The following is a 27,959-nucleotide window of genomic DNA, read 5'->3' as shown; positions in this document are numbered from 1 at the left end:
TGGGGGAGAGACCACATAAATTATTTCTTAATTTTCTTATTTAGTCTCAAAATGGTTTTGAGGTAATATTACTTAGATTCTCTGTACATTTTTAATTGCATGTAACCTCATTTGTTTCCTGACTTCTGTCCACCCCTGAACATGTGATGTCATTTCTAATATCATTCCACATCTGAATTTCTGGTGTGTTTTGTTTAAACCTCCACCTTAATTATGCTTGTTGCAGGTGATCAATTTCTATTTGCTGCTAGGTTATCCTGATATGTACTCATGTAACCCTTGCCAAAATTTATATTAGTTAACATAATCCTTACTTACTAGCCTAGGGTTCCAATATATAATTTAAGCATCAAATTTTTTATAATCTGAAAATTTTGTGTTTAATCAATATTTCAAAGAACAAAAAAAAAAATCCAGTAATAAAAATGTTAGAAACATGGCGCCCTCCACATCATCCAGCAAATGGCTAAATATCTTACCTGCTAATTTCATTAAAACTTAAAAACAAACGTTGTAGGGAAGGCAAGTTATCAATATCTGTCTGAAAAAAAAGTAAAAAAAATCATTTGACTTTTTACTCGAATGAATACAAACTTATTTTCAAACGATTCACATATTATTAAAACAACAAAAATCATTTAGTATTTCATGTAGAAATGACACTTTTTTCTTTCAAATGTGGGATTTTTAATACGCACAAAAACAATGACGAATTAATTGTTTTTGTTTTACGACATATCAACCATTTTTGGGTTATTTATTGCCAAATCCAGTAATTTTGGAAAACGTTTTTATGCTTCAAGTTCTTTATATCTTCACATATTTATTTGTAGAGTTTGGTTTGGTTGTTTTTTATAGAATAAAAATGTTTTTGTGTTTGACTTTGCAGAACATGATTGAGTTTTGCAAAGGGAAGGGGAAGATACTACACATTCTTCTCTGAAATCTGGGCAATAACGAGTTATTTTTGTTTTACGGCATACCAACCATTTTTGGGTTATTTAATGCCAAATCCAAAAATTTTGGTAAAAGATTTTATGCTTCACGTTTTTTATATCTTTACATATTTATTGATGGAGTTTGGTTTGTTTTGTAGAAGAAAAATCATTTTTTATTTTGACTTTGCAGAACATGATTGAGTTTTGCAAACAAGTAGAAAAAAATAATAACATCAATGATTGGTGCGTTTTTGGTCAAGAAGCCAATATCTGCCTGATCTGGTAACAACAGATACCCTAAAAGATATTACATTTTGGGCCAAAGTGTGCCTGGAAGCAATAGTGGCTAATAGACAGCTCCATATTCCTTATAGCAAAGGGCTCACTCAATGGGACCTCATCATTGGATATCTTTAAGTTCATTCACAGAATCCTAGCGACTTGAACATCTTCAGAAACAGTTAAGAATGAGAGACAGATACAATGTATACGAGGGACGAAAATACTAATATCACCGGTTCCATGAAACATGAAAGACAACTAGCATTAGAAAAACGTTTCATAAAAGATAAACATATCAGGATCACTAATAGCACATTTTTGTTTTAGTTTTCTTGTTTCAAGGATGTGTGGTGCAACGGACCCTAGCCCAGGGTTTTAGTTGCAGCCTAACCAGTGGCGGCTCGTGCCTGGAGCTGTGGAACTGCAACAGTGCAACAACACTGCAACACCCCCAATCATTTCTACTCAATATTATCGACACGGTAAAAATAATATGTTTATTTTTTCCTTTCTATGTGATAATATATATATATATATATATATATATATATATATATATATATATATATATATATATATATATATAATCCTGAAGCTTAATGTCGATAACTGTCCCCATAAAAGTAAAACTTAAAACTTTGCTTGGAGTTGTGAAATTCACAGTAAGTTCGCTTATACGCATCATGCCCGCTTCAGACGGCGAATGAAAGCTAAGTTGGAAATGTCGTTTTAGCAGTTCCAAACGCTCGTGAAAACCGGTGTTTGCGTGTTTTCGCTTATATTATTATTTTTTTAAAAGGCTTGTTTACAAATGTTTTGTTTTTATTATTATTAAAAAGTGTAAAGTGTTCTTGTAAATAAATATCCACCTTAAAAAACATTCTCACACTTTTAAATGCGATTTAAGCAGACAAAAATATACAATATGCGAAACTTTTTTTCTTTTTTTTTTAATTAAAAGTGTTCGGGCTTTTTACCCGTAAAGCTACCAACGTAATTAATGTTATTTTTTTTCACGTACGGCTTATTTTGTTTGTGTTTTTATGTAGTTTGAAATCTATTCATTTTGTGGTAGTTAAACTTTACAGAATAAAAAAAAAATATTTACATTTTTTTTTCTAAAGAAAAGCGAAGAAAATTTTATTTTTTAAATACATTTTAGTTAAAAAATGTTTTTAAATGTTGCTCATAGTACAAACATGTAATCTTTTTTTATTCTATATTTTATTTACAAAGTAAGTTTAGATATAAACACATTTTTAAATTTTAAATAAAACTGTTATCCAATAAAACCATTTTTAAATGGTAAACTCCTAACTTTACCATCGTGTGCAAGCAAGTAAATTTCAAAGATTTTGTTTTTATGAAAAAATAAATTATTAAAAAATTGTAAATAAAATGTATTTAAAAAAAATGTTTTTCGTTTGTTTGCCTGCGGAAAAGCCCATAAAATTTATTTAATCTGTAAAGTTTTAAAGAAATATATTTGTATATTTTTTTTATTACTCTGTAAAATGTACACGGGTTTGTATTTACTGTACACATAGATTCGAAAAAGTTGTCAAAACACAAATATAGAACAAATAAATGTTATCAAAGGCAAGATAAGTTACTTTTCTACCAAACTGGATATATTTTTTGTGTTTTTATTCAGTGTAACATGTTTATTCAGCTCGAAAAACATGCAGAGTTTACCGATGTATTGGAAAATTCAAAATGGCAGCCGACTCTCTCTCGGAGAGGGTACGTTTGGGAAAAGGTATTATAAATAATAAACTAGACAAAATACTGTTAGAAAACAACCGAATACATGTCAACTTATGTCACGGTAACATATATTGAGCGAATTTCTAACAGTATTTCCAATACATACATCGGTAAACACTGCATGTTTTTCGAGCTGAATAAACATGTTACACTGAATAAAAACACAAAAAATATATCCAGTTAGGTAGAAAAGTGACTTATCTTGCCTTTGATAACATTTATTTGTTCTATATTTGTTTTTTGACAACTTTTTCTAATCCATGTGTACAGTAATACAAACCCGGCAAGCTTATTTTGTTATACGCCTATTTTTAATTAACATGTAATGAAAAGAGAGACCAACGAGAACAGAATAAGGCAAAGAGTGGAGTAACTGCTCAAGTGGGCTTTATTGAACTAAATCCTCACATGAGGAGTCCATGAGAGAAGCGTGCGTACCACGAGGAGACTCTCGAAAAAGGAGGAATCAGGTAAAGGGAGGGGGGCTGTACAGGAAGTAGGAAAGGGAGATAATCAAGGGATGTTGATTGGAGAGTTCTTCTGATTTCACCACATAACAAAAAACGTTTTTAAATAGTAAAACTATTTTCGTTGATAAAAATCTATTATCTAAAAGTTATAAAAGTACCATTCAACTCAGTTAGAACTTCCGGTTCAGTTGAATCGCAAAAAGAGAATCATGTAAACATTGTATTCCTTCTACCCTAATTAATATTCTACTCATAGACTGCCTAGTACTTACCTTTCCCAACACAATTGATATAAAAGAATTTAACCATGGCCTCCTTTCATCCCCAAGAAATAACTTCTGTAACGGTAAGTGAACTTCAACAGATTGAGTTTTCACAGCTGCCTCTCCATGATAAAGTTGAAATTAAGAAAAGAGGCCGTTCAACGCCTGATATTCAAATATCTCAGCCAGGCATTAGCAACAACAAAGTGTATATTCGTAGCTTTAATTCTGACTGGTACCAACGGAAAAGTTGGCTTTGCGGCTGTAAACTAAAAAAGGCATTGTTTTGCTTTCCTTGTTTGTTATTTGGGGGTGATGTAACGTGGACAAAAGATGGTTTCAGAACTATTAGCAAAATGAAAGATAGAACTGAAAAGCATGAGAAGTCAAAGAAGCACGTTGACAATGTAGTTTCCCTATCAATTTTGGGGACCGTAAATATTAAAGAAAAACTTAGTGAGACCTACAGACTTTCAATCAATCATCATAACATGAATGTTAAGAAGAACCGTGAAATTTTATCTAAAATAATAGATTGTATTTTCTTTTGTGGGAACTTTGAAACTTCCTTACGAGGACATGATGAAAAAGATGATTCAGTAAATCCAAGTGTATTTAGAGGATTAATAAATTTTGCATCTAAATTAGATCCAGATTTAAAGCATCACTTAGAAACCAGTAGTGTCTTCAAAGGTGTTTCCAAGACCATTCAGAATGACATACTTGACTGTCTTTTACAAATATACCGTAATGAAATAAGGGCAGAAATTAGCAAAGCTTCCTTTGTAGCTGTCATGGCTGAAGATACAACAGATGTGTCTGAACATACACAAATGATCATTGTTTTACGGTACGTCTTGGATGAAAAAATACTTGAACGCTTTTGGGGATTCTTTATTCCAGAAAACCAAACCGCTGATGGAATATCAAAATGTATTCTACAACAATTGGATATAATCCTTCAAGGGAATCGCCAAAAACTGATAGCTCAGACATTTGATGGTGCAAATGTCATGAAAGGCAAAAAAGCTGGTGTTCAGGCGAAAATAAAAGCAGTTTATAGTAATGCACATTTCACTCACTGTTATGCGCATCAACTTAATTTAATAATGAGGAATGCAGCAAGCATTACACGAAATGGTAGAATATTTATCTCTAACATTTTGGCTATTCCGACTTTCTTTTCTAGATCACCACAGCGTCTGTCCATTCTCAAGAAGCATCTGGATGTAAGCATTCCACGTCCATCTGCCACAAGGTGGAACTTTAACATACGGACCATAAATAGAGTTCATGAAAATGTTCAAGCATTAAAAAAATGTCTCACTGAAATTCAGTCAACATCATATGTAGATGAAACCGTTGCAGAAGCGACAGGAATTCTGAAATATTTGAACGATGAAAATTTCATATTTTGGTTAGAGCTATTTCATCAAATTATGTCTCATGTTGAAATTATTTATAATCAAATGCAATCTCGGGAAATTAGCATATATAAAGTCAATGAATACATAGCAAATTTCAAAACTGCTATTTTAGAGATAAGAAACTCAAAATACTGTGAAAATCCTTCACAAACACTCAAGGCCGAAGCTAAAGAACTGTGTGACTATATATCTGTTGATATAACGGACAGATATTCTTCAACTAAACATTTAATACTTGCTAAATTGTTTAACAAGAAAAGCTTTGCTAGTTTTAAGAAAGAACTACCTACAGACGAGATATCCTTGACAACTGAAGCATATCCCATGATTGACAAACAAAAGCTTGAAACTGAGTTAGAAATATTTTATAGTAGGTCAGATATCCATGAGTATTGCAAAGTAATTGATCTCCTGAAATTTATTTTGGAAAACAATTTAAACAATGTTCTTAGTGAAATCACAAAACTCATAAAAATTATCTTGACAATTCCCATGACTACATCAGAGGCAGAACGTTGTTTTTCAACTCTGAAAAGAATAAAAACTTTTCTAAGGAGCACCATGGGTTGCGAAAGACTAAATGCACTTGCAGTGCTTTCAATTGAAAAAAAGTTCTTCAGCAGTCATTCAGAAGTTAAGGAGAAAATTATCAATCTTTTCTCACAAATTAAAACAAGAAGAATGGAATTTACTTTCAAATAAATATAATAAGTAAGATATTCCAAATATTTACATCTATTTAGAATTCCTTTAAGTTATTGTATTTTTATACGTGTGCATACGTATAAATTATGTATATTTTTTATGTTTGTTTTATTTTTACACAATATTAAAACAATACGCATTTTTTTTAAACAGCACCCCCACTAATCTTAGGCACGAGCCGCCACTGAGCCTAACCCACATTGCAGAGTATCCAAGGGCTCTTTTTAGAATTTTTATTTTTTACGTATTATATACAGTATAATCACGTTGACACTGATTCCCATTTGATTACTGAAGTTAAGCAACGTTACGCCTGGTCAGTACTAAAATGGGTGACCATTTGGGAATCCAAGTGCTGCATTTGATTTCCATTTATCTCGCCATTGTTTCCGGTCGTCCTTACTTCTTGCTACTGGACTCAAACAATACTGATTCAGGAGAGGTGTGGTTGGTGATTGTGTTACGCTTGCCTCACAATTTCATACACAGTTACCCTTACAACAGATATACATTGTCTTTTGAAGTGGAATGGCGGCATCGCAAAAGGAAAAAATGTATCAAAATAAAAATTACGGAATTTCTACAATTTTAGGAAAAACATAATGAATGTAAAAATAATCTCAAACTATGTAAATACCACACTCTGTATCCGATTTCTTCTGAGATTGAATTCTGCCAAAGAGTCCATTCCTGCAAGGTTATCTACGTGGCATAATTGGTTTCCTGCTAAGTTGAGCACACGCAGTTCTCGCAAATGTTTCAGGTTTTGGATTTCAGTGATCTAAAAAAATTGTAAAAATAAAAACAGAATTCTTCTTGTAGAAAACAATTAAACAAGAATGGATCCACTGTTAAATGTTGTCGATTTCATCTGCAACTTTAGTTCCGGAAATATTCAAACCAAAACAAGACAAATCAAAGAAAATCATATTTCTTAAATAATTCTAAACCTCTTGAGTCAATTTAACCTAAAATTTGGAATAAATAAAAAATTATTGTCATAATTTTCGACTTCTCTAACATTGACATAAAGAAAGCATTGATTCCTACCAGAGTCAAAATGATAAATAAAATCTATGCTAGCTGTGTTCAATGGAAGTTGTAGTTGTCTGCTACATGAATTTATTTATAATATTATGTTAGAAAAGAACCCAGAGAAAGTGTACTTCCTCAAAATACGATGTGACATGACCATTTGAGGGAGCGATTTGCTTCCCATTGGGGAAGTTGAGACCCCACTAGGCCCTAAGGGAGACGGGGTAAATATGCTAAGATATGCTGAGGTTGTCTGTTGAATGTTAATTAAATCCTGGACAGCGACGGGTGACCGATCGAAAGTACTTGGGAAAAACAAACCTAAATTTCATTGTTTGAAAACGAAAAGACCAGAAATGTCAGAACAATGTGGAAATGAAGCCAGACCTATGTTGGCCTAGAGGACACTTGTTTAGACTGAATGACGGGTTTGACCCCTTGGGGTCATGTGAAAAGATTTCATTGTTGGTCTCAGATTTTCAGAACGGTGGACGATTTGTTGAATTGCACACATGCAAAATGGCTGGGGATTCCCCAGAAAACGTATTGAACTCTGATTGGTTGAGTGGATTGACCGACCCACCCAGTGCCCCCTCTATAAAAGTAGTAATACACATGGACGAAAAAACGCTTTGGATAATCACAGATTTCAAGGTAGTTCTACTAAAATAGCCATATTTTTTAAACCAAAGCACTTCAAGTCTTCAAATTACTGCTGTTTTGTTCGGAAATGAATATACTTTCAAATGAATTAATAAATATGAATGTACATTATATATTTTAAGAGTTTTAAGCAAATAAAGTGATAAAAATGTGAACGTCATAAAATGGCGTTTTCGGTAAGGTTTTGTATTGACCCCCCCCTGTTTTCTAAAGGTCCGTACCGTGATTGTATGAAGAATTTCGTCATGAAATTTGGGAACCAATTAGAAGAGGTGTTAATCTTAATACTGTCAAGTGTCCGAAATATTTTTGACCATTTCTTTTTTTTGTCATGTTAAAAATAAGACTTTAATATGGCGAGTATCGAACATTTTGAAAAAAAAATTCTTCGGACACCCAGTAGTAAGTAAATCAATCTTTTTACTATCTTTATCAATTAAAAGTATTATTTTATGTTGAGTAGGACCGCGGTAATTGATAATTTAAAAGGACCTACCCGAAAAAAAAATTGTTTCTATTTCTCGAATTTGGTCAAATGAAGTTAGTATTACTAGAAGCAGCAGCAGCAGCCTGTAGAATCAGCGATAGTACAGTGTAAACAACACGCGTTCTTTAATTTTTATTCAAGAACGAATTAAGAAAAACATGAAAATATGAATATAAATGTTCTTATATGTTTAATTAGAGCTATTTTGTTATCAGAATAACATTAGTTTAGAACTATTCGGTTTTCAGAATGTATAATAACAACAATCCCAACCAATTCGGCATTATGAATCCGTTGCAATTTCTCACATTTCTCGTCAAATTTAAAAACATGGTTAAAAAAACAAAATAAACTTTTGTAGATATATAGCTTGCATGCACTTTGTTTTATTCAATTTTCACCCCAAACAAGGCACAGTGCCACTTTGAAGTAGGGGTTACTATTAGGGAATTAATTAGCGGGGTCATTATGAAGGGAGAAGAGTAGAAAGATGTTTGTTAACATTACACTTGAACTTCTGCATATCATTGCAGTTGGGAAAGCAGAATCCCGGAAGGGAGTTCCAAAGACCCGCAGTTCTGGGGAAGAAACTATTGGAGTAAAAGGCTTTCTTGCACCTAGGGATCTCCACTGTAAAGGGATGAGACTTAGTAGCTTGTCGGGTTTGTCGGGGGTAGTTACGTCGGGGAGGTACAAGTGTTTGCAGTTCATCAGAGCATTCACCATTAAAGTATTTGTAGAACAGGCAGAGGGATGCAACATCTCGTCGATGGGACAGAGGCTGAAGCCTAGATGACAGTTCAGGACCTATCAGGTTGGCGACTCTTTTTTGAACCCTGTCCAGGAGCGAGAGACAAGCAGCAGATGCACCAGCCCAGATGTGACAACAGTACTCCATACATGGGCGAATGGTTGCCTTATAGAGGTATAGGATACTGGCAGGCGTAAGTAGTTTTCTAGCACGGTAGAGGGAGCCAACCTTCCTTGCAGCAGCCTTGGCAATGCTCTCAATGTATCTATTCCAGTTCATATTCCCTGTAAACGTTAGGCCGAGGAGTTTAAAAGAAGTACTTTCAGGTAATGTGTTCTTGGCCATTGCTATTGGTGGTAGAGAAGGTTTCTTGTAGTTATTGAAGGAAACAAGCTTAGTCTTAGCAGCATTGAATGAGACCAACCATTTTTGTCCCCATTCCACTACGGATTGGAGGTCATCCTCTAGTGTTTCTACCATTTTCTTGGATATGTGTTCATTTGTTTTCCCCTCATATCTGTTATAGAGAGTGGTGTCATCGGCAAATATACCCATCTCCGAAACAATATTATCAGGGAGGTCGTTTATGAATATCAGGAACAATAGAGGTCCAAGGATAGACCCCTGAGGCACTCCCGCATTTATGTCATATTGTTTGGATGTACGTCTGTCGAGGACAACTTTGATTTTTCTATTACTTAAGAAGGATTTAATTACGTTATGAATTCTTCCAGTGATTCCATATGATCTAATTTTCCTTAGAAGACCATCGTGCCATACCCTGTCAAAAGCCTTAGATATATCAAGGGCCACCGCTCTACCCTCCCCTGTTTTATCCAATGAACGGTATATACGTTCAGAAACTACAGTTAAAATATCTGCTGTTGAACGGGCTTGCCTGAATCCATATTGTTTGTCAGTCAGGAGTTTAGCAGCTGTTAGGTGCTGGACTAGGACTTGATTTACTAAGGACTCAAATATTTTGGCGAAAAGCGGGAGGAGGCTAATGGGGCGATAATTTAGTGGGTCAGTTCTTTCACCAGAATTCTTGAAGACTGGTACCACAGAGGCGGTTTTCCAGCATTCTTTAAATTAGTTTTGAACAGCGAATTAAAACAATATTTTACTGCGAACAGCCACAAATGTTTTTTCTTCAAAATCAAAATAAGTATCAAAATCTCGTTTATACATAGATTCGAAAAAGTTGTCAAAAAACAAATATATAACAAATAAATGTTATCAAAGGCAAGATAAGTTACTTTTCTACCTAACTGGATAATTTTCTAGTGTTTTTATTTAATGTAACATGTTTATTCAGCTCGAAAAACATACAGTGTTTACCGATGTATTGGAAAATTAAAAATGGCGCCCGGCCCGACTCTCTTTGACACGGTAAGTTTGAGAAAAGGAGTTAAAAATAAAAAAAACTATACAAAATACTGTTAAAAACTGACCGAATATATGTCAGCCTATGTCACGGTAACATATATTGAGCGAGTTTCTAGCAGTATTTTGTCTACTTTTTTATTTTTAACTCTTTTCCCCAAGCTTACTGTTTCAAGAGAGTCGGACGCCATTTTAAATTTTCCAAAACATCGGTAAACACCGTTTTCAAGCTGAATAAACATGTTACATTAAATAAAAACACTAAAAAATTATCCAGTTAGGTAGAAAAGTAACTTGCTTTTGATAACATTTATTTGTTATATATTTGTTTTTTTTGACAACTTTCTCGAATCTATGTGTATAGTAATACAAACCCTCAAAATCTATATCAATATTCTTGAAATTTTAAAAGCAGTTAGAAATTATTTTTGTCTGTTTGTCCTAATTCTTGTAAAGTTTCACATCCTTATTTACATAAGTTTACATATTTAATAGTAATGTGATATTCCAAATTTAATCCATAACATTTTCAAAAGCCAATAATTATGAACCGCTAACAGTAAATATGAGTGATGAACGCTCTCTTTGAAAAAAAGCTCTCTTAACTTCACCTCTAATCCAAATTATGTGTGGCAAGTCTCCTCCTAAAACACTCTTTAACCCTAACAATAACACTAAGTTCGAGTGGCAAGCCCCCCCCCCACAAAATACCTCTGTAAGCCACATACAAGCATCTAAAACAAACAAACAATAGATCCTTCCTTAAAGAAAAATACACATAAAAATAAATGGGTAAACTGTCCTAAAATGCTAGAATGGCCAGGAAATGGTGAATTATTTTACATTAAATTTTTGTGAAACTAACCGCTCTCCCCTCTAATATTGTTTTTGTTAGCTTTGTCTCTGTCAAGTTTTCAGTATGTTCACACATAATTTTCCTTAGCCCTACAATTAATTCAAAGTCCGAATGGCAACCCTCCCCATATTCTCATTGCATAGAAACCCTCTTAAAACTACACATAATCATCTTAAAAAAAAAAAAAAAAAAAAAGCATGCATATTTTCCCATAGAAAAAAAACAGTTAACTGCCCTAAAATGCTAGAATGACCTGTAATAGGAAATTATTTTACATTCAATTCTAAAATAATTTGTTTATCTTTCATTAAAGTTTTTCATGGCATTTTATACATAATTTCCTAAAAAGGTAGAATCACATTTTGGAGGGGTGGTCAGAACGAGTTGAGTGGGGTTAAACAGAAGGTGTTAATCTACAATAATACCAAAGAAATATTGCAATATATTCATTTTTAAATGGTCTTATGTTTAGATTTAAGTTTTTTGTACATAAAGCACATTACAATTCAACTTTGAGTTCTCCAACTTCTTTTCTATTTATGGATACATGGCATTTTTAAGGAATTGCTGCATATTTATGCACATTTACTGCAGATTATTTGGAAACCATAAACTTTGGGAGATTTTCAGTTGCATATTCTGATTCCTTGTACAAAAATACACTTATATGGTAAATTTCATTTCTTAGTCTTGTGTTTTAACAAAGATATGACATTTTTACTGAAAAAGTAGTGTAAAAAATGTGACGAAACGCATATGGTCTTAAAGAGGGAAAAATATCCAAACGTGTGAGGCACAAAAATAACCATAACTTCCTTAATTTTAATCAGATTTTAAAAATTTAAAAAGATTCTTTCTTAGCTCATCAAGCTCTTTCTATGCATACCAATATTGAAATATTTCAAGCTATTTCAATTTTTTCATGTGTACTGCTAATAAAAGCCAATACCCGGTCGAAATTGCCAGATTGCACCGAACATCTTGACAAGAAACAGCTCCCAAAAATTCCCGACGGCCCCCCTCTTTGCCTATCCTGACCAGCCATCCAGTGACAAAGAAATAGATTTGTGAGACTTAAAATGTTTTGGTGAACTGAACGATGTACATATATAAAAAAAAATCTGTAATTTTTGTGAAATTAACTTTTTGTAGTTAGAAACCCTGATTTTGTCTGTTTTCCTTTCCGGCGCATGCAGAGGTCATCATTCTTGCTTTTCAGCAGAAATCAACGCAGAGTAGAGACGCTGAGGATCCATGTGAAGGACTCCCGGTAAACTTGACATCACGAGCCACAGTTTCCGAAGAAGTTAGAGGTCAGTTGCTGACCTAAGCTCGGGAGTCCCGCCACAAGGACATACATCATGATTGCATGGTTAAATTAATTAAATTGTCTAAATTGAGCTTTGTGTCTTAAATCAGTTCCACACACTCAATTGAGAAGCACTATGATGTGAATGCAGTGAAACTATTCAGTTTGTATTTGTCTATATTTTAATGTTTTAATGCTAATCGGATGTTTAGTTGTGTACTGAACTATATGAAAAATTAACATTGGTGTGAAGTAGATTGATTACTTGTGCGGCACTAAGAAATTATAGACTAGAGTTACACCTATTGCTAAATGAAAAAGATGTTTTCATGTCATTATAAGCAGAATTGTTTGTATTAACAATATGTGATATTGATGATTAAACGATAAAAAAATAAAATAAAATGTTTGTTTAAATTTTTTAATATAATTTTAATATTTTTGAATTTTCTGTAACAAAAAACATACTTAATCGTTGCTATGCTTAATTTCATTTACAATTGTTTTTGATATTTAAAAAAATATTTTTATATTTAGGTGTTGCAAATTAAAGTTTTAATAGGAAAAAAAAAGCAAGATTGAATATGATAAAAATTTTTTCTTTGATTTATGTTTTCATTCATTTTTTGATTCACTTCATCATTAATTATAAGACAAATCTTACCTGTCTGTTTAAATGTATGTATGTATGTATGTATGTATATATGTATGTATGTATGTCGGCCTAAACCTTTCGACTGAGGCAACGGATTCTCGCGAGATCGGTATGGTTTTAGTCTCGACTCTTCGGACGACAAATATCGAAAAATTGGCCCAGAACATTAATTCCTTCACCCTCAACCTGGCACTTTCTACAGGGAGGGGTCGCTTTTTTAACCGATATTTTCGAAAGTATCTCCTATTTTTGATTGACTAGCCTTAATTTAAACCTTTGTCACTTCCGGTTTGGTAATGGACGCCATAGCAAAGACGTCACATTTTTTTTTTCTTTTCCTCCTTCGCAGTACAGGTTTGAGCCTGCCTGCTTATTACCACTTCTTTCTTTTTTTTTTTTGGTCAACACACACCTCCAAACACCCGGGCAACGCTGGACACCAAGACTAGTTAATTATAAGACAAATTTCTAAAAAGAAAAGAAAAATAATAAATTTCTACCACAATCTATTACTATGCTACTGTGCCAATGACTACAATACACACATAATGCTTATGCTCGAGTGGCCTCTGGGCCTTGATATGTGGTAACTCCTTTGTAAAAAAAAAATCTGCAGGTTAAGGTTAAAAATGATAAAGATTTGTTTCTCACCTGGTTGTTGTGAAGGTCAAGGACGTCAAGTTTTGACAACGAATCCAAGTTTTGGATCTTCTTGATTCTACAAAATAAATGAAAACTTTGGACACAACTGAACTTTCGTTCCCAAATATTAACAAGATTCTTTCTTGGTTTTCATATCAAATGCTCATTTCTACTATTCTTGTAATAAATAGACATAGGAACTTATATGCAATTTAGGTTAGATGAAACACCCTAGAAAATAAAAAGTTAATGCAGTTTGCTTCAAGCATTATTTAATGTGTATATAAAGGCAGTTTAATTGCATAAAAGGTAAGAAGTGTAACGGATACAGAAACCGAAGCAAATTAATTTTTTTTTTTTACATTGGGATCGCCACTTATCAAGGCCCGTAAGCCACTCGGGTATAAGGGTTATTTTGTGTACAATAATCGATGGGATAATATCGTAGTAATAGTTGGTATTGGAGATTTGATAAAGCGTCTTACTTAAGGGGGCGATTAATCAGGAATTTGTTTATGTTGGACTTGAAGACGTCCAAGTTGTAGTCAGGTGGGAAACAGGCAAACGGAAGAGAATTTCACAGGCGTGCACTTCTCAGAAAAAAGCTATGTTCATGGAATCTACGTTTTGATTCTTTTAATAAATAGACATAGGAATTTATATGCAATTTAGGTTCCATTACTAATGATTACTATATTGTCCAATTTCTATTGTACACGCTTTAACCCTTATCCTCGAGTGGCCTCAAGGCCTTGATAATGTGGTGATGCCTGTGTAAAAAAAAAAATGAAACATCCTAGAAAATAAAAAAGTTAATGCAGTTTGCTTCAAGCATTATTTAATGTGTATATAAAAGCAGTTTAATCGCATAAAAGGTAAGAGGTGTAACGGATAAACACAAACTGAAGCAAATTAAGATATAATGGTGAAATAAACTGTGCAGATTCACCTTTATTAATACAATATATATATATATATATATTTTTTTTTACACAGTGATCACCACTTATCAAGGCCCGGAAGCCACTCAGGGATAAGGGTTATTGCAAGTACATTACATTAGTGTAGAGATTTGATGAAGTGTTTACTTAAGGGGGCGGTTCATTAGGAATTTGTTTACGTTGGACTTGAACACATCCAAGTTGTAGTCCGGTGGGAAGCAGGCAGATGGAACAGAGTTCCACAGGCGTGCAGTTCTAAGAAAGAAGCTTTGTTCATGGAATCCACATTTTGATTTAGGCACAGATAAAGAGTGGGGGAAATATTTCACAGTGGATTCAGCTAGACGGGTGTTTTTCGTGAAAGATTGGCAAGGGGGACCAGAGATTGGAGTTCAGACGAGCACCTGCCATGGAAATAACGATAAAACAAGGATAGGCTCGCAACGTCTCTTCTGTGGGAGAGAGGTTGCAGGGTAGAAAAACGGGCATCCCCCACTAAGCCACAAAGTCTATTTTGTACTCTGTCAAGGCAGGATAGGTTGTTTTTAGCAGCTCCTGCCCAGATATGGCAACAGTATTCCATCCTTGGACGTACTTGGCTTTTATATAGATAGAGAATTGCATCAGTAGTGAGATATCTTCTGGAGCGGTAAAAGGATCCCACCATCTTTCCAGTGACCTTAGCAACAGACTTGATGTACGTGTTCCATTTCAGATCAGGAGTAAAGTCCATTTGATTGAGAAGGGGGTAGTGCTAGAAAGTTACACCTAAAAGTATCCTGTACCTCTACAAGGCATTCATTCGCCCATTTATGGAGTATTGTTGTCACATTTGAGCTGGTGCATCTGCTACTAGTCTCTCACTCCTGGACAGGATTCCAAGGAGAGTCGCTAACCTAATTGGCCTGAACTGTCAGCTAGGTTTCAACTGCTCTCCCATCGACAAAATGCTGCATCCCTTTGCCTGTTTTACAAGTATTTCAATGGTAGATGCTTCACAGAACTACAAGCCCTTGTACCCCCTTGACGTGAATACCCCTGACAAACCCAACAAACAGCAAAGTCCCACCCCTACACAGTAGAGATACCTAGATGTCGGAATGCCTTCTACACTAATAGTTTCTTCACCAGAACTGCTAGACTTTGAAATTTACTTCCGGGTTCCTGTTTCCCCAACTGTACTGACATGCAGAAGTTCAAGTGTAATGTAAACAGTCATCTTGCTGCTAAACTCCCTATATAGTGTCCCTGTAATTATGCCCGAGTTAGTAGCCCCTATATCAAAGTGACAATGTGCCTTGTTTAGGGTGAAAATGCAAAAAAAAAAAAAAAATATTATGACTATTGTAAAAGGAACAAATTCTGCAGAAATTAGAAATGAATTTATTTGTTTCAAAATCTATTATATTTACTATTTTAGCTTTATAACTTGTGTTGTATTCAATATTCCTATTTACAATGTCCCCCCACAGGACAGAGTTAGACACCAGGGTCGTTTTTTAATGTGGAGAAAAGGAACAAAAATAAAAATTGTCTCAGTCGTGAAGGATTTCTCCTCCACTGACAGAGAACAAGAAATTGGAGTGCAGCATCTGAAGAACAGATGGTATTTATTTGCTCCCCCACCGAGCAAATTAGGCACAAGGCCGATTTTTAATGTGAGGAGTGAAGGGAGGGGGAAGGGAAAAAGGGGACCAGCTCCCGAGAGGTGGGAAATGGGAGCTGGTTAGAGGTCAGGCATGTGGGGTTGCCCCCACATCTGGTCTTTGCTAGTCATAGCTAGTCATAGCTTGCAGCATCTGAAGAACAGATACAACACTTTGAGATATTAAATCTTTTATTCATGTTAAAAAATACAGAAAAAAAAAAAAAACAACGATGAACAAAAAACTTAGGCACATGGCCAACTCAAAAGGGGGGATTTTGGGGGTCGTTGGTCATCCTTGTCACTCCAGAACTAAACAAAGTCAAAAGTTTCTCCCAGCTAGTATCTTCTTTCACCATAATACCGCATTCACCCTTTCATATTGGGGGACGTCCTAGTAACTCCCAATTTTTAAAACATTTTTTATTGACGTGTAAAAACAAAAAAGATAACAATAAAATGGTAACAATAATTCATTTGTGTCGAGGGAGGGGGAAGAAAAAAAACAAAAAACAAAAAAAAACAAAAGGTGATTAGTAGGACCCTCCCAACCCCGTCTAGTTGATAGACTGCCCGTTCCACTAGGTTTGTAAAAGGAACCTCGCTTCTGCGGGTCAGTCTCTAGGTGGGGATGCCCTCTAGATGGGGGTGAATGGAGAAAAGAAAATTTTGTGGGTAAGGGATGGAGGTTAGTTTGTATTTCTTTTTCTCCAAGATGGGTTAAAATTTAGAGGAAGGGGTGAAAACAAAAATTGCAGGTAAGAGGGGATGGGGATCTTGGAGGCTTCCTAATCGGGGAGGGATGGAACACACACTCAGCTAGCTGAGAGACTACTTGTTTTATTTAACTTTACAGAACTGCGCGTTCCACACCTAGGCGGGGAACACGTATTCAAATTTGGCTCCTCTTCGTACACACAGACTTGCCACATGTATCCATCTTCTGTCAAATGCCGCGCGATGCAGCCTTCTTCTATCACATCTGATCTTCACCCGTAGTTGGTGTTTAAAGAACGCGATCAGATCTTGATCAGAAAAAGACAACACCCCCCGGCAACCTTGCAGACGCGACGTCCAAATCACCATTCTCGCCACGGCCAGAATCGTAACGTAGACCATTTGTCTTTCCCGGTCCCACGGCGGCCTCACGTTGTCCACAACATTGGATACAGTAATTGGGCGAGGATGCTCAGGATCGATGCGAGCCGTCACCCCACTGACATACGACCAGTACTGGCGGAGTTCGCGGCAATCGAAGAAAGCGTGATCCGTAGTTTCCACAGCCGTTGTCCCACAACGGGGACAATCAGGCGACTCCAGAAACCCAGAACTGCATTGTATGTTGTTGAGTGGAAGTGCATTTCGGGCCAATCGCCAGGTCAGAGAGAACTCCGAATTGTTCAGATGACTCGAACCTGGCGCCCAGCTCCACGCGGAGCGGATCTCACTCTGCTGCCACCCCAAACGCGCGCATAGCGGGTCGTCAGCGGCCCCCTTCACTAGATCCCTGTGGAGTTCCCTACGGGTAGCAGTCACAAGGTCACTGGACCTTGGTAGTCGTTTTAGCGCGGCTCGGCACTCTTTCATGTAGGCAGATTCTCCCCGCGGCCTGCGACGGCTCTCGATGGAAGGGTCGAGAACGAGGTCGGGGAAGGCGGCAGTAACCACGGGGTGCCACGGTTGGTCCTCCTGCATATAGTGGCTCAGGAAGGCCAGCCTCTCAGCATCTCGATGACACTTCAAGTCCGGCATTCCCAAGCCTCCCTCACACGGACGTTGAATACAGACCTGTCTGCTCACCCAGTGTCTTCCTCTGTCCCAAAGGAGCGAGGACAAGAGTTCGACAAGAGCTTTTAGGTGTTGTGCAGGCAGGGGAAGTACGGCCAGTCGGTAAAGGATGAGAGGAAAGACGTAAGTGGCGCACGCCTCAGCTCTACCCTTTAAGGAAAGTTTCCTAGGAAGCCACGAATTGACTGCAGCCTCCACCTTTGACCGTACCTCCAACCAATTCTTGTCAAGCTGGAGACCCGGTCCGAACCACACGCCGAGGATCCGGACCGGGCCATCTGTCCAGCTGAAGGGCGCAGGGAGGTTTGCGTTGCCACTCCATGCGCCCAACCGCAGTCCTACCGACTTGTTGCGGTTTATCTTGGCCCCTGTAATTCTTTCGTACTGTGTGAGTGCCTCCGACACGACCTCAATGTCTCTGAAGCCCGACACGAAGATCGTGACATCATCGGCGAACGCGGATACCTTGGCAGCTGAGCCGCCAGGCAGAGCCATTCCGCGCAGGGCCGAATTTGCCTCCCCATGTCTCAGCTTGCGGAGAAGAGGCTCCAAAGCCAGGACATAAAGCAGGGGCGACAGCGGACAACCCTGACGAACCGACCGAGAGATAACAAAGGGTTTCGAGCGCTTTCCGTTCACTTGCACGACAGCCATGGGCTGTCGATACATTATGGAGATCCACTTGCAAAAGTCCGGTTTAAAACCGGCGGCCTCTAAGACAGATGCCAGGAAACGATGGTCGACCCTATCGAAAGCTTTGGACTGATCTAAGTTTATCAGCGCGGCTTCCGTGTCGTCATCTATTCCCCCCTCTAGGATCATGCGGATCAGGTGCAAGTTGTTCTGAATCGATCTCCCCTTCACAGCATAGTTCTGTTCCGGTTCAACCAACTCGTCGATAACAACCTGCAGCCGATTCGACAGGACCTTGGCCAAAATCTTCAACTCTGTGTTTAGCAGAGTTATGGGCCTGTAGTCGTCTAACTCTTCCCCTCCATGCCCGTCACCTTTCTTCAGCAATGTGATCACTCCCTTGGTCACCTGCCCTGGGATGGATCCCTGAGCAAACCAATGGTTGAACATATCCGTCAGAAGAGGCAGAAACATGGGCGACAGCCTCAAGTACAGTTCGTATGGCAGACCATCAAGTCCTGGCGATCTGTCACAGCTGACCTGCTTCAGCGCAGTAAAGACCTCCCGCTCCGTCACCCGGCCCTCGCAACTAGCCACTCTAGCCGCCTCGAGGCGGGGAGAGTCGGCCAAATAGTCGCTAAACTCAAGGACCGGAAGATCGGGCTGCTGCGTAAAACGCTCCTCGAAATGTTCTCGAAACCCCTCGCAGATCTCCCGAGTCGATTCCAGGGTGCGTCCATTCGGATGTTTGATTTTTGCAATGTATTTGTCCGAGCCATGCCTAGAAACCTCACGGCGCACGTCTGCATCAGAATTGACTGCTTCGTTGCCTATCTTTCTAAGCCTAGCTCTAACTACTTGGCCTTCGTAACGCTCGCTAGTCTCGCGTAGAAGGTCCTGCTTAGCTAGTTCCTGACTAACCCTATCACCCTCCCCCGTAGCCTGGGCTAGTTTCTGCTCTAGCTTCTTCTTCGTCTTGGCCTTATCTAGTGCGAGGCGCTGGGCATACTTGACGGAGAAGCTTCTGATCTTGGCTTTGAGACCTAACCACCACTTACTCCCGGTAACCGCCCCCACTAGTGCTTTTTTAATCAATTCTCTTAACTGATCTTGGAAGTCTTGTATCTCCAGAAGGGAGGTGTTTAACTTCCAGTACCCCGCTAACTTAGGCCTATTTCCTAGCTTCAGCCGGGCCATAACTAATTTATGGTCCGTCTGGCCTAGCCAAGTGAACGTGGGACAAGATAAGAAGTCTACTTCGCCTCTCCTAACTAACATCCTGTCCAAATAAGTATTTGGATAGGAGGAAACACTATTGGTCCACGTCCACATCTCCCGCCCTGGATGCTCGACCCGAAACCTGTCGACCAGACCGCATCTAGCCATCAGATCAGCCAGGCTGGACTCGCACCTCTCCGATCCTCTAGCTCCGCCTCCTACCTTATCTATGTCGGGGTCTAAGATGGAATTCCAATCCCCCATTAGCACTACCCGCTTCCGACAATCTACAAACGCGTCAAGCTGACTGAAGAATGAGACCCTCTCACGAGCGGTGCTGGGCGCATGAACCGCAATCACCCGAAACACAGAATCTTTTACGGCAACATCGGCCACAACCAGCCTACCCACTGCATCTCTATGGACAACGTCGACCGTCGCCGACAGGGTACGTTTAACCAGCACGGAAACTCCCTTCCCCCGCGGGCTGCCATATGCTGAGAAAACCTCAAAGTCTCGGGCCAGCACCTGACAGTCCACAGAGGAAACGAAATGCGTCTCCTGAATCGCAGCGACATCCACTCCCAGGGACAAGAGGTCGTGCCGGAGGCGAGCCGCCCGGCCCGATGATCTCAAGCCCCTCGCATTCAGACTAGCCAAATTCAAAGCCATGGTACCTACCTTAAGGTGTGTTACACTCAGCTCCGAAGTCAGCCGGGGAAAGGACACCGACGTTGTGTGCAATGCTCAAGGTGGTCAGGTTTTTCATGTCCTGACCTTCTCTCACAATGCCGCCGACATCCAAAGGGTAAGTCAATTTAAGGGCCCTATAGAGTGACGGATGGACCAACACTGGGACCCTTCCCTTGCATTGTTTTGCGAGTTCCTCAAGGGAAGGGTCATTTTTCCTAATCAGTTCAATTCCCGGACCAGCCCCTTCAGCGGCTTCCAGCATTGTCCACACGTTGGTTTTGCAGGCCTCAGGAAGCCTGACGAAAGTTGTTAGCCGTGGGGCGTCCGGGAAATTAGAGGGGACATTAACGTCTTTTCCCCCTATCTGTTGGCAGTCCAGCAGAGGTTTTAAATTTTTTCTCTGCCGGTGTGGTACGCCCATTGCCACAGACAGGGGGTCTACAGAACAAAGTTCCTCTCTCGTTTCGAGGGCGAGAGTCCCTGTTGGAGTGAGTCCGTAAGTGGGAGAATCTGAAGGGTCTCTCCCCCTCCCGGGTTCATTCTTTTCTTTCTGGGATGGCGGCTCAATTTGCATTGGTGTGGGGACGAGTGTCTGTGTGGTGTCTGGTGTTGGTGTTGGTGCGGTGTCTGGTGTTGGTGTGATGTCTGGTGTTGGTGTTGGTGCGGTGTCTGGTGTTGGTGTTGGTGCAGTGTCTGGTGTTGGTGCAGTGTCTGGTGTTGGTGCGGTGTCTGATGTTGGTGTTGGTGTTGGTGCGGTGTCTGATGTTGGTGTTGGTGTTAGTGCGGTGTCTAGTGTTGGTGCAGTATGTGGTATGGGGGTAGAAGTGGGTTGTGTTGTTGTTAAAGGTGGTGTATGCTCACAGGGAGTGGGGGCTGCCTTTTCTTCCCCTTTCCTTTTCTTTTTTATTCTTTTGAATGAACCGGGGAGTGGTGAGGTTGAGTTCCTCTCCCTCTCACTAGCAGATTCATCCTCAGAGGAGCAGTGTTTTCTTCGCTTGATCCCCGTCTCAATTGGTGTGGGGACCGTTGGTTGTTGCTGCTCCTCTAATTGTTGTTTCTCCGGTTGATGCTGTTGCTTTTCTGGTTGCTGCAGCCGTTTTTGTTGCTGCTGTTCTGGCTGTTGCTGCTGCTGCTGTTTTTGTTGTTGCTGCTGTTTTCGTGGCATTGGTTGTGGAATTGGCCGCGGCAGCTGATGTTGCTGCGGCTGGTTCAACGGCTGGTTTGGCTGCTGCTGCTGTGTCTGCTGCCATGGCTGTTGCTGCGGCTGTTGTGGAGGCTGCTGTTGTTGTTGCTGCCTTGGTTGTTGGGTTGGTTGTGGGACGGTGGCAGATGGAATTGTGGGCTTCCATTTCCGCCTCATTACCGTGATCCATTCCTCCCCTTTGGCCTCCTGCACAGTTTTGGGTTTCCTCGGTGCTGGGGTTGGTGCTCTGGTTGCAGGAGTTGTGACAGCCTGTTTGGACACTGGTGCTGTCTCAGAGGTTGGGACCGCCTTTAGTGTCACTTGAGTAGGAGTTGACCTTTGAGGGCAGCTCTTGGCCATGTGACCCTGTTTTTGGCAGAACCAGCAGTGCGGACGACGCCCCTCCACTACTACTGTCATAGTTGCCTCCTTAAATGTCAGCTGTGCTGGTATCGCCTGGAAGCCTTCTTTCTTTAGCCTCATGGCCACAGTGTAGCTGCCCAAGTGCATGCCGGTTTTCGACCGCACTGGGGTTATTTTTTCCACCTCGCCGAACTGTGTGAAGAAGGATCCCAGGATTTCTGCTGATATTTGCATAGGTACAGTGAATACCTGCACCCAGGTCCTTGTCCTGCCCTGGTATTCGGGCTTTAGTTTTGTTCTCCCATACTTAATTTCCTGTAGGGAGAGTCTCTCCGCATCTTCCTTGGTGGGTAGGAGGATGTCCCACATGGCGTAGCTCCTCTGGTACAGGTATAATACCGGGATGTTTAGCTTGTGTAGGAGCCCTGCCATGTCTTCCTTTTTCATCCCTAGGAGGCGGTTTTCCGGCATATCCGAGATGATGAGGGAGAGCACTCTGTCTTCGATTGCCTCTCAGGCGCCTGGCACTGGTTTAATTTCTGCCCCCTCTATGTATTGTCTGTACTTGGTCAAGTACAAGTCTCTATACTCTTGAGGGGACAGTTGCTTCTCTACAGTCTTCCCCCATGCCGACCCTCTTGTTGGTGTTGGATCTTTGGTGAGGTTGGACTGTTTTTGCTGTTCCTTGGCGGAAGGGTTGCTATTTTGAGGGGCATTTTCCTTTCCGCTTTCCTTTGGGACCGACTCTCCCTGCTCTATACTTCTTCCAGGAAATACTTCCCTTTTTGGGGAGTCGGCCTCCTGGGGAGCATTGTCCTCTTTATTGTCCTTGGGAGCTTTTGCCCCTTTTGTTTTGGGGAGGTTTAGGCTGTATGCCCCCTCGTTTTCTTGATTTGCTCCCCTTTGTGGGGAGTCGCCCTCTTGGGGAGCACTGTCTCCCTTATCGTCCTTTGGGGCTACTGCCTCTTGATTTTTGTTGCCGGAACGGGATGCCCCGTCCAACATTGTTTTTTCTCCCCTTTTTGGGGAGTCGCCCTCTTGGGGAGCTGCTGGTGAGTTTTCTCCCTTCTGAGGGGCGTCCTTTGGTTTAGTGTCCGGGCGGTATGCCCCGTTGCTTTTTGCTTCCCCTGTTGGGGAGCCGTCCTCTTGGGGAGCAGTTTTTCTTGTGGTAGCCTCCTGGCTGGGGGTATCTGTATTGGTGGTCCCCGGGCTGGGGGTGTCCATTTTGAAAAAAGCTCTCTCTTCCCTGTATAAATTCACCAAAATGAGTGACGTGGAGTCGGCGTCCAAATTGGGAGCCGACTTTGGCGCCAAAAAGAAGTGGCGCCAAAGGCGGCAAGAGGGGAGATAGAACTGAGAGAGGGAGTGGGAAGTTAGTGGAGGGAAGAGAGAAAGTGTTTCCGACCCTCCCTCGCGGGAAGGTCGTAAATTATCAGCTCGGATCCCCCCCCGTGGGGGAGGGGGGAGAGCAGAGAAAGACAGACAAAGTGGGGGTGCGGACAGAACGCTACCCAACAAGCTCTCCGGGCACGAGAATGTGTCGCCAGAACAAGACTGCCTATCGCTGTGTATGTATCAGAGAACAGATACTACACTTTGAGATATTAAATCTTTTATTCATGTTAAAAAAATACAGAAAAAAAATCAACGATGAACAAAAAACTTAGGCACATGGCCAACTCAAAAGGGGGGATTTTGGGGGTCGTTGGTCATCCTTGTCACTCCAGAACTAAACAAAGTCAAAAGTTTCTCCCAGCTAGTATCTTCTTTCACCATAATACCGCATTCACCCTTTCATATTGGGGGACGTCCTAGTAACTCCCAATTTTTAAAACATTTTTTATTGACGTGTAAAAACAAAAAAGATAACAATAAAATGGTAACAATAATTCATTTGTGTCGAGGGAGGGGGAAGAAAAAAAAACAAAAGGTGATTAGTAGGACCCTCCCAACCCCGTCTAGTTGATAGACTGCCCGTTCCACTAGGTTTGTAAAAGGAACCTCGCTTCTGCGGGTCAGTCTCTAGGTGGGGATGCCCTCTAGATGGGGGTGAATGGAGAAAAGAAAATTTTGTGGGTAAGGGATGGAGGTTAGTTTGTATTTCTTTTTCTCCAAGATGGGTAAAATTTAGAGGAAGGGGTGAAAACAAGAATTGCAGGTAAGAGGGGATGGGGATCTTGGAGGCTTCCTAATCGGGGAGGGATGGAACACACACTCAGCTAGCTGAGAGACTACTTGTTTAATTTAACTTTACAGAACTGCGCGTTCCACACCTAGGCGGGGAACACGTATTCAAATTTGGCTCCTCTTCGTACACACAGACTTGCCACATGTATCCATCTTCTGTCAAATGCCGCGCGATGCAGCCTTCTTCTATCACATCTGATCTTCACCCGTAGTTGGTGTTAAAGAACGCGATCAGATCTTGATCAGAAAAAGACAACACCCCCCGGCAACCTTGCAGACGCGACGTCCAAATCACCATTCTCGCCACGGCCAGAATTGTAACGTAGACCATTTGTCTTTCCCGGTCCCACGGCGGCCTCACGTTGTCCACAACATTGGATACAGTAATTGGGTGAGGATGCTCAGGATCGATGCGAGCCGTCACCCCACTGACATACGACCAGTACTGGCGGAGTTCGCGGCAATCGAAGAAAGCGTGATCCGTAGTTTCCACAGCCGTTGTCCCACAACGGGAACAATCAGGCGACTCCAGAAACCCAGAACTATTAATATTTTATCTTATTTATTTTTTGTATTTATAATTAATTTACATTCGTTTAATTTTTAAACTTTTTTTTTTCTGCCATTTTATTAAAACGGTTGATGTTTAAATTTCATTATTAAAGAGCCAACTTTAGCAAATGGTTAAAGGTAGACAATTATCATGCTGGTTAATTGATATAAAATTTACCATTCTTCGATTTCTATATTTAAAAATAAGAAGAATGGTAATACGGATAAAACTTTAAATAAAATGAAAATAAAAATAAAACAACAATAATACAAAAATACAAAAAATATGAAAATAATTAATATAAGTTAAAATAAATTCAGCATGACCATAATCTTCGTAACTGAGAGGGAAAGGCAGTATGTCTCGGTTACATGAGCCATGTAAGTTGTCCAAAATGGTGTTTTTATAAGTTTTTTAAGGTAAACATCTGATGAGTATGTGACTAAATATGCAGTAATAACATAATTGTTAGACTTGTTAGTTGCTATACAAAACAAAATTGTAATGGATACCTTTTGAAAAGTAATAAGTGACCAACCGAGCAAACTCTTTAATTGAAACTTGGAGAATTATTATACTACACTATATATGCTAATGGAACCCAATAAAAAATAAATTTTTTCAGTATAAAAAACTTTCTATGAGAAAGATTTTTTAACCCATTATAATTGGTATAGACAAACCGAGTACGTTTCAAGTAAATGATTAACTTATATATATATGCATATATATATATATATATATATATATATATATATATATATATATATATATAGTCATCCGCATACAGTACTGTTTCGTTGTTTCACATCTCATCAGTGTGGCTAGACAGGCAACTTCCTCAAGCCAGGATTGAAACCCGACCGCCTGTACGACAGTCAAGGCTCCTAACCATTACGCTAATCGGCGGCTGCTGTGCGAGTTGTGAATAATATATGTTTTGACATCGTCCAAAATACCCAAGTTCGATTTGTTTACACAAAGAGCATCGCTTTATACGCTAATGGTAATTCGTGTATCACTTCTCAATATGCTCAACTCAAGATAAGGAGCATTATTCTTATCCCTAAATAAGTATATATATATATATATATATATATATATACTTATTTATATTTACGGATAAGAATAGTGCTGAAATACCCCAGAGTATCTCATTTAAATTGCATCTAACGATATTGAAGCATGCCACGAACCAAAGGAGCATCAGACCTATCAGAATTTCTGTGGGGACGAATCCTGGGTCAACATGAAAGTGATCTTAGTCTACACAAAATAGCAGGAAATCTTTCAATACCCCTTTCTACTGTAATAGAGTAATCGTACAATTTACAAGAGGGGATACAGGGTGCACTAAACTTCATCCAGGTCGCCCCAGATGCAAAGCCTCTGACATTGCAACACAAGCTGGTGTCAGTCTCAGAACAGATGTCAGGTATCTTCACAAACTGGGCTACTATGATAGAGCTGTGAGAAGGAAACCTCTTCTTCATCCTGCCAATATCAAGCACAGAAAAGATTGGGCTTGTGAAATTGTAGAGAGACCTATGACCTTTTGGACCAATGCCATTTTCTCTAATGTCATAATTTCTGACAGTGGAAGGATATGGGCATTTAGGCTCTCTCAGTAAGAATTTGACTGCAGCCAATGGTAAAACATGGTGGGGGGGGGGTTCTCGGTTATGGTATGGAGTGTAATTTGGAGTGATGGACGCTCAGACCTGGTGGAGTGCAGAGGAAACATCAATTTTGCTAAATAAATAAACTGTTTCTATGAGTGTCTATTTTTTTCTGTTATGTGTGTGTGTGTATATATATATATATATATATATATATATATATATTTCGTTTTTCAATGTAATTTTTATTATTATTTTTGTGTTTCATGTATTTTAATATTAGTTATTTTATATATTGTAAATGTTTTTCTTTAAAAATTTTAATCTAATTCACTCGATTTCTAAGCAATATTATCAGGAATCAATTTCTAATGTTGTTACATAATTTTTGATGCACAGTAACATCTTGCTTGCATTTAAAGCATGCGAGCTAAAGCACTATCCGAACACCAAATTTTACTCTCTCCCTCCTGGCTCTTAATATAAATTGTATTGACTAATCGTTTCTGATACAATATATATATATTACTCAAGAGAATCACCATTTATCAAGGTCTGAAGGCCACTCAAGGATAAGGCTAAATGAGTGTATAGTGGTAACTTGGGCAACAGTTTAATAATCGTTATTGATGAAAATTGGGTATAATTTGACTATTTAAGGGGACGGCTTAACAAGAACTTGTTTACATTGAACTTGAAGTCAACCATATTATAGTCAATTAGAAAACAAGTGAGGAGAACAAAGTTCCACAGGCAGACAGTTCTAGAAAATAAACTTTTTTCATGGAATTTGCATTTAGATTTAGGCACATCTAAAACGTGGGGTAAATTGTTAATAGTAGTTTTTTTTTTTTTTTTTTTTTTACATGGAGTTCACCACTTATCAAGGCCCAATGGCCACTCAGGGATAAGGGTTATTGTGTGTACAGTAATCAAAGGGATAGTGTAACAATAGTATTGGAGAATTGGTAAGGTGTCATTACGTAGGGGGGGAGCGGTTCATCAGGAATTTGTTTGTGTTGGACTTGAAGACATCCAGGTTGAAGTCGGGAGGGAAACAGGCAAGTGGAACAGAGTTCCACAGGCGTGCAGTTCTAAGAAAGAAGCTTTGTTCATGGTATCTACGTTTTGATTTAGGCACAGATAGGGAGTGGGGAAAATTATTGACGGTGGTTTCAGCTAGTCAGGTGTTTTTTGAAAAAGATTTGTTAGAGAATGGATAGAGAGAGAGAGAGAGAGAGAGAGAGAGAGAGAGAGAGAGAGGGGGGGAGAGTGGAATTATAGCGTAGACACGTTGGCCGGAAGTAAAAGATCAGCTGATTTGATTGTGTGTGAGTCATGTGATCAGGTTAGCTGAATCGTTGAGATTTGATTTGGACTCAGAAGACAACGGACGGCTTCCCGTTGTTTCCCCCTCTTCACTGGGGAGGGGGGGGGACGAACGCTGACGTGTGTAGAAGAAGAACCCACACAGGCTGATTTCACTTTCCAACTTCTGCA

The 27,959-nt window shown here is 39.4% G+C and overlaps 1 protein-coding gene across 1 annotated transcript in view; it reads right to left on the bottom strand.

Annotated features, from left to right (window-relative positions):
• Nucleotides 1-27,959, bottom strand: part of LOC145276687 (leucine-rich repeat-containing protein 49-like) — a 120,177-nt gene that overhangs the window by 56,739 nt on the left and 35,479 nt on the right. Inside the window, exons 6-8 of the mRNA XM_080127867.1 lie at nucleotides 13,646-13,712; nucleotides 6,490-6,633; nucleotides 480-541 (exon numbers count right to left, since the gene is read on the bottom strand). Of these exons, the coding sequence (XP_079983993.1) occupies nucleotides 480-541; nucleotides 6,490-6,633; nucleotides 13,646-13,712 (273 nt within the window). The remainder of the gene's footprint in view (nucleotides 1-479; nucleotides 542-6,489; nucleotides 6,634-13,645; nucleotides 13,713-27,959) is intronic.

Source organism: Euprymna scolopes, chromosome 5 (genome assembly GCF_053919585.1).
Source record: "Euprymna scolopes isolate OS-2025 chromosome 5, ASM5391958v1, whole genome shotgun sequence".
Lineage (NCBI taxonomy): Eukaryota > Metazoa > Mollusca > Cephalopoda > Sepiida > Sepiolidae > Euprymna > Euprymna scolopes.
The sequence above is the reverse complement of the archived record's forward strand: the minus strand, read 5'-3'. Positions and strand labels throughout refer to the sequence as shown.